Source organism: Cheilinus undulatus, linkage group 4 (genome assembly GCF_018320785.1).
Source record: "Cheilinus undulatus linkage group 4, ASM1832078v1, whole genome shotgun sequence".
Classification (NCBI taxonomy): Eukaryota; Metazoa; Chordata; class Actinopteri; order Labriformes; family Labridae; genus Cheilinus; species Cheilinus undulatus.
The window spans coordinates 10,811,840-10,818,949 of NC_054868.1; the positions used below are offsets into that span (position 1 = coordinate 10,811,840).

At 42.0% G+C, this 7,110-nt stretch overlaps 1 protein-coding gene across 1 annotated transcript; it reads left to right on the plus strand.

Moving 5' to 3' along the window:
• The first annotated feature begins 637 nt into the window (after positions 1-637).
• Positions 638-6,167, plus strand: LOC121508751 (neuronal pentraxin-1-like). The gene is made up of 5 exons (XM_041785817.1): positions 638-1,119; positions 1,420-1,627; positions 2,312-2,553; positions 2,909-3,088; positions 4,954-6,167. Exons 1-5 carry the CDS (start codon positions 691-693, stop codon positions 5,173-5,175), a joined length of 1,281 nt encoding a protein of 426 aa, XP_041641751.1. The 5' UTR covers positions 638-690; the 3' UTR covers positions 5,176-6,167.
• Positions 6,168-7,110: the final 943 nt, after the last annotated feature.

A 7,110-nucleotide genomic window follows, 5' to 3' on the forward strand; every position in this document is an offset into this window, starting at 1 on the left:
TTCTATGCTTTTTCAGCCATTGAATGCAATTTGCGGCGACTCTCAGGCCAAAATCAGCTATTTTTATGCACTTTTTTTGTTATTTTAAGGCTATTTTCAGCGTTTTTAGGCTACTTTAAGCCATTTTTTTAATCATTTTTTGAGCCATTGAATGTCATTCTTAGCTATTTTTATGCCATTTTATGCTATTTTGTGCTATTTTTTAATGCTATTTTCAGCCATTTTTTTTTTTTTTAGCTATTGATCTAGTTTTTTATAAAAGTGAAAGTTTCTGAAATTTGACTTGAAGTTAAAGAAGCGGTCCTCCTTTGTAAAACGTTTTTTAAAATCTCGTTTTGTCATTTTTATGAAGGAGTCAATGCTGTAAGTCGTGACCATGTCTTCCTCCTTTCACTGGTCTGGTAATAAAGAAGTCTTTTACTCCATTAGACAGTGTAGGCGCTCTGTGCTGTTGTAGGAAACGACTGTGTGGGTGCTTTGCAAACATCCAGGACGACCTTAAATAAGGGGCTGGACTCAGTAGGTAGAGCAGAACCCGCTGCCTCCCCTCAGTGATGCGGTGAATCTGCGCTGCGTTATGTCCGCTATATAAAGTGCACACAGACGGCAGAGCTCACAGCTTCAGTGGACAGCTCCGTGGTGCTGAAACCTCACCAACACTCCACACACTCACTCACTGAGCCGCGGTGCATGACTGGAAACATGGACGGATTCTCGTGGAAACTTTTTCTACTTTCTTGCCTAGTTGTTGTGGAAAGCTCCGCGCAAGACTTCGGACAGACGCAGTTTATTTGCACGTCGGTGCCCAAGGATATGGACTTGTGCACGGCCACGATGCAGAACAGCGGGCCGGCGGAGGACTTGAAGACTACGGTCATGCAGCTGCGGGAGACCGTGCTGCAGCAAAAGGAAACAATAATGAACCAAAGGGAGACAATCAGGGAACTAACGTCCAAGTTGAGCCGCTGCGAGAGCCAGAGCCTCCCGGCAGCGGGACCCGGAGGGAGACGGCCGGGGTCAAAGAACACGATGGGGGATGTATCCAGGGGCACCACGGACACTCTGGCCCAGCTGGGTCAGACTTTACAGACCCTGAAGCAGAGACTGGAGAATCTAGAGGTAGGCAAGTAGAGGACAGCGGCACAGATCAGGTCAAAAGTTCATTAAATTAGCCTCCAGGTTATTAGATTTTTACCCTGCTGCAGCCCAGGTCTGCTTTAGTCTCAGCTTTGAGTGTTTTAGATATTCCCTCTGTTGATGCTCTAAAGTAAACAGTGAATGTGGTTACCGCCTTTTGGACAGCATGACGCAGAGACAGAAACACAATAAGTGAAGCTGAAAGCCTCACAGGGCATAAGGTGTCAGAGTTTATCAGCCTGTCCTCTTTTAACCCACTGTCTGTCCCTCTGTCCACTGCAGCAGTACAGCCGAGGAAACGGCACCGCACAGGCGAACAGCCTCAAGGACCTGCTGCAGAACAAGATAGACGACATGGAGAAGCAGGTCCTGTCCCGGGTCAACACGCTAGAGGAGACCAAACCGGGCTCCAGGAACGAAACCGATCAGCGGAACAGAGTGGAGTCCACGCTCACCTCCCTGCACCACCGCATCACGGACCTGGAGAAAGGTGCGTTTGGACTTTCAGCTCATTTAAACAGGCTGTAATGAAGTGTTATTAATATTTAGAATTGAACCAAAGCTCACCTGGGTTTAAGCCTCAAGTTAAAACAAAGCAGAACATTCAGCAGCACTCATGTGGAAGCGTTTGGATTGCCGCAACCATCACGTTGCGCACAGATAGTGTGAGGGAGGAGAGGAAAGCTGCATTGCTTTGCATATCTCCAGACCTGTTTGCACTTTTGCTTCGCTCACTTTCTGTCTTTGTAAACGAAAAACCGAACTGTATGTCCCGCAGAAACAGAGAGGGATGCGTCCGTAGAGGTCAGAGGCAAGAAAACTTTGCTGGTTGCGCCACGCGCTGGCACCATTTGAATGCGATTCAGCTTTTATTAGGCGTGCAAATGCGCGTGCGAGTGTTGTTTTGAAGGGAGAGGGAGGGGATGAATCAACAGACAGGAGAGAGAAAATCCTTGCCAAAACTCTGTCCTTTACTGCTTCATTTTAATTTGCAAATCAGACTCTTAACACTCAAACAAGCATTTTATATTTAAATAGAAACAAATGCATACAACAGGACTCATTTTAATTATATAAATCCTAAAAAGTTCAGAATGACTTCATGTTTGTTATACTCAAATACTTGATGAAAATGTCCACCTTTCAGGAAATATGCCTTTATCCTCTCGTTTAGGTAAGGACACCAGGCCAACAGACAAATTTCAGCTCACCTTCCCCTTGAGAACCAACTACATGTATGCCAAAGCCAAGAGGAGCCTCCCTGAGATGTACTCCTTCAGCGTGTGTCTGTGGATCAAGTCCAACGCCTCTCCTGGGGTGGGGACGCCCTTCTCCTATGCTGTTGCAGGCCAGTCCAACGAGCTGGTGCTGATCGAGTGGGGGAACAACCCAATGGAGATTCTTATCAATGACAAGGTAACTTTAAAATCTTTACTATGGATAAATGAAGTCTCACTGATTTCTCACCTTTGCATAGCCTTGTGCATTTACATGTAGGTTCAGAATGAATTTCATAATGCAACTTAGAGAGGAGGAAGAGTCGAATAAGGTTATTGTAGAAAACTTTCTGATTGGATGAGTCAGAGTTACCTGATAAGTTCCCACTTACAGACCTAAAATTGGAAAGGAAAGGTGCAAGGGTGAGAAACACTTGACTTTTTATAGAAGAACAGATAAAGGAGGGGTTATTCAGCAAGAAGTAGGAGTGCAACTTTTCACTGACTCTGCTTAAGAAGTGTGAAACAAAGACCTGACGGTGATGTCTTTACAGGTTGCAAAGCTGCCGTTCCTCATCAATGACGGGAAGTGGCATCACCTGTGCATCACGTGGACCACCCGTGACGGGATGTGGGAAGCCTATCAGGACGGAGTGTTGCGAGGCAGCGGGGAGAATCTGGCACCGTACCACCCCATCAAACCAGAGGGAGTGCTGGTCCTGGGACAAGAGCAGGTGGAGATTTTCATTTTCACATCAGTGATTTTAATTCCTGCACTTTAATCGCCTCATGTATTTGGGACTAATCCTGACACAGTTTTAGCTTTTAATTCTGGTCAAAGATTAAAGGCTTGAATATTTGTGAAATTAGATTTTAGAGACATTTGAAGAGGTACCTAATTAAGGCTTTCATCACACATTAGTGTGCCATTTATCATCCCATCACTGACTCAAATTTTGGCAGCAGAACAGTTTTTGAGTGTTTTCAACAGAGAAAGACAATAAGAGCTACTCTGAAGTATATTGCAACAGTCATTGAATTCATTTATGGACCTATCAAGAGGAATTATTGGGAAAAAATAATATTTTAGTCATATTCATGTTGATTATCAGACCATCTGTTGTTCTAGCTTTAAAAAACAGCTGATTTTCTGTCATTTATGACAGTGAATCAGACAGGGATGGGCTGAAGCATTGGGCTCTGGGAAAGATTAAATATGGAAGTAATCAGCACATGTGCCTATTATTGATATAGTCTTTAATTGCAGCCCTCATTTACTAGCCCTTTTTCATATCCAGTGATTTTTTCCATCAGACAATGCTAAACGTGCTAAATAAATCCTGGTATGCGTTCTTACATTAAGTGGACAATCATACTGTATTTCATCAAGAGAAGCAAAGCCATTTGCTTTTAAAGGAGCAGTTAAAGTTGGGGATATTAGCGACATCTAACAGTTAGATTCTAGACTGCAATTCTCACTTCCTGTGATAATTGTGTCAACCAGTAGAATTCTAGAAAATGCCTTTCTGTTATTTGGAGTCCTCCGTGGTACTGTAGAAACATGCGAGATGCAAAAATCCATGGAGGAGTCCTTGGAGGGGAGGTATGAATAAAAGGCTTACACTAAGTTCATGAAAAACAGCATTTTTAAATATTCAGGTGCTTAAACACTCATTTACTCAGGCCTATTTATATATATTAAATTTTTTCTGCCAAATGCTTGCTGGTTAATTATTACACACTGCACCTTTAAATCCAAGTTTGTTTGCATTACTGAAGACAGATTCAGATTCAACGTAGGAATACTGTAAGACTTCATATAATAGCCCAGGCTTGCATTTTCTTCAGTTTATGCTTTTATTTGGGACAGGTGTCGATATGAGACAGGCTTTAATTATTGTCAAACTAATCTCCTGCACAGCAAAGTTGGAAAAAGACTATTATATTTGATATTTTCACCAGATAGAATATTTACCCATGTACAAAATTATGATATCTATGAGCAAGGTTGATTACAAATTAGTCATTTGATCTTGGTTTGTATGCCACCTTCTTGAACTGTGAGGGAGTGAGGGATACCTCTATTGATAAAGTCTAAAGAGTGCTGTGCTGCCCTACGGAGCTGTATGAATACGTTATTTTTCTACTTCCTTACTTTATAAAAACATGAGGCATCTGGAGGCTTTGTTTGCTCTGTGATTGTCAAAATTAGATCTCCAAATATCTACTAAAATCCTGATAAAGCACCCACTGGATCATTTACACAAAGGGCTTTTGTTAAGAACAAGTGTGTAGGCCTATTCTATTGGTATTTTATCAATGAAAACACTAGACAGCTATGCATCTCTTCTTTTTTAGCCTGTCTTAGATACAGGTGGGGGGCTCTACAGAAAGGACGCTGGCCTTTAATTGAAGTTTTACAATATGATCAAATATCCTCTTAGTTGATGTCACTTGAATCTTTTTTTGATATAACCTTCCACATTATTTTGACTCCCTTGTTTCATTCTGTGAGTCGTTTGCTTATTCTGCTGACACTCTGAGCTCTGCTGTGTTCTTTCAGAGCTGATGGGTAACATTTGTCCTTCTTGCTCCACAGGACACGTTGGGAGGAGGTTTTGACGCCACACAAGCTTATGTTGGAGAGTTAGCAAACTTAAATATCTGGAATAGGAAACTTTCTATTGCAGAGATCTACAACTTGGCAACCTGCAACAGCAAAGCACCAGCTGGCAACGTCTTCTCCTGGACGGAGAGCAACATTGAAATATTTGGCGGAGCAACCAAATGGACATTCGAGCCCTGTCGCTCCCACAACTGAACTGCATCAAGAGAGGCCTCTCTGTACTTCTGAGCTTTTGTCGTTTTTGTCTTCATTTGACGTTTGTTAGAGACTATTTGAGTTATTGGTAAGCTTCAATCTGGGATTTCTATCATTCTTAGGTATTTATGTGCAGAACAACACTTTTCATCTTGAGGGAAAAAATGTCATCTTGGAAACCTCAGTGAGAGTATTGGTATCCGTTGCTCCTTCGTTTTCTTGGACATTCAGTTGAAAGCACACCTAAGCTTTTCATTTGGCTTCTTTCGTCTTGGACTGGCAGCTGGCAATCTGCGCCTTATGCTCGGACAATTCACAATCCAAGAGAGGAATTACATAACCATCCCCACCCCCTTTCCCTCCGGAGAGTGGGAGATTACGCTGTCCATCCAATTCTTGTTGGTGTTTGGCGCTTTGAAGTGATGTCTGACGCGGCACAGCACCCTGCGACCCCCCTCCTCCTCCCCAAACACACACACACATCCCTCCTCCCTTATTCTTTCCGCCCCTCCGGAACTTGCACTGTGACTGACGAAGGGACCGCCAGGAGAGGAGGGTACGCTATAGGACACTGCAAAGTCAGACTGTGGTACAAGTCAATTTGTTATCGTCGTTCGCTTCAAGTGTTTCTGTAAGAATGTCGTTAAATTGCCAACATTGCTACAAAGCCTGGGTGCCTTGGGCTGGTACAAACATTCAGCACATTCAGTATGTTATAAGTTGCAATTTCAATGTTTATTGGTTTCTGTTTTCTTTCCTGAGCTGGGTTGAGTTTCTTGTTTCTCTGGTAAATGTACTTTAATTACAGTTTGTTATCTGACATGACGTGTTTTGGCAGGTGTTTGTACTACTCTGTATTAGGAATGTTACAGTATTTGTATAGTAACAGCATGAATGACAGAGTGCTGTGAAAGCATTGTTGAAATCTGCTTTACTATCTTCTCTGGGTCTGGGTTTTTTACTGTATTGTTATATGCTCCAAGCATGGCAAAACTGAGAGATGAAGAATTTAATTTTTGTAATAAAATTGTGATACTTAATGTCACAGAGCTTTCCTTCTTTTGGTTATGTACATCACAAAGGGAGGGGAGGTGGGAGGGTGAATCAGAGCGAATGTCTGCAGGAGAAAGACTCATCATATGTGGCAGTTTTACCTTGAGAGGGAGAGAACTGACAGAAATGTCAAACTTGCAAAGTCAGTGAAGGTCACACAGGAGAAAGAAATGATGGTGTGCGGTGACTTCTTTTTTAAGCTGACTGCAGATATAACCCACTCAAGGTTCTGATGTTGCTACTGTGAGATGCCGTGCGTGCACTAAAGACAGCCAGGCTGTAAGAGGAGGAAAGTGCTTCGTCATATCAGCCTTTCGACAGCCCGGTTCAAGTGAGTGCAGACAAAACTAAAACCAAAGCACTTTAAAGATAGACTTTTTTTTTTGTACCCTGGCTCCCGGACAACCTGTTGCTGTAGCATCAAACATTTGCATAATAGAGATGTGACTATTGACACCTCCTGCATTTAAATGAGACACTTAATCTTGTGTTTGAGCATCAAGTGGTGAAAGCAATACATCAGAATAATTCAGTTTGTTTTTATGCAGCTAGATGAGATTTTTTACCGTCAGACATTTTGGAAACAATTGTAGAGGACAGTTGTTACCATTGTTTTTATAAACACTGTACTTCATTGAGGTCCTTAAATTATGCATTATAACTTCTGCTAATAGAGCCTACATTATTTTTGCCTCATCATTGTATTGTATTTCATTCATAGTTCAAATCCTTGATGATGTGCATATAAACATAATAACTAGACTTTGATAGAAACATCACTACAAACTTTTCTATGTAATATAATTTAGCTGAGTTAGTCCTACTCCATTTTATTAAAAGTCGTCCAAAATTAAAAAGTTAGTTTGTGTATATTGGCACCTG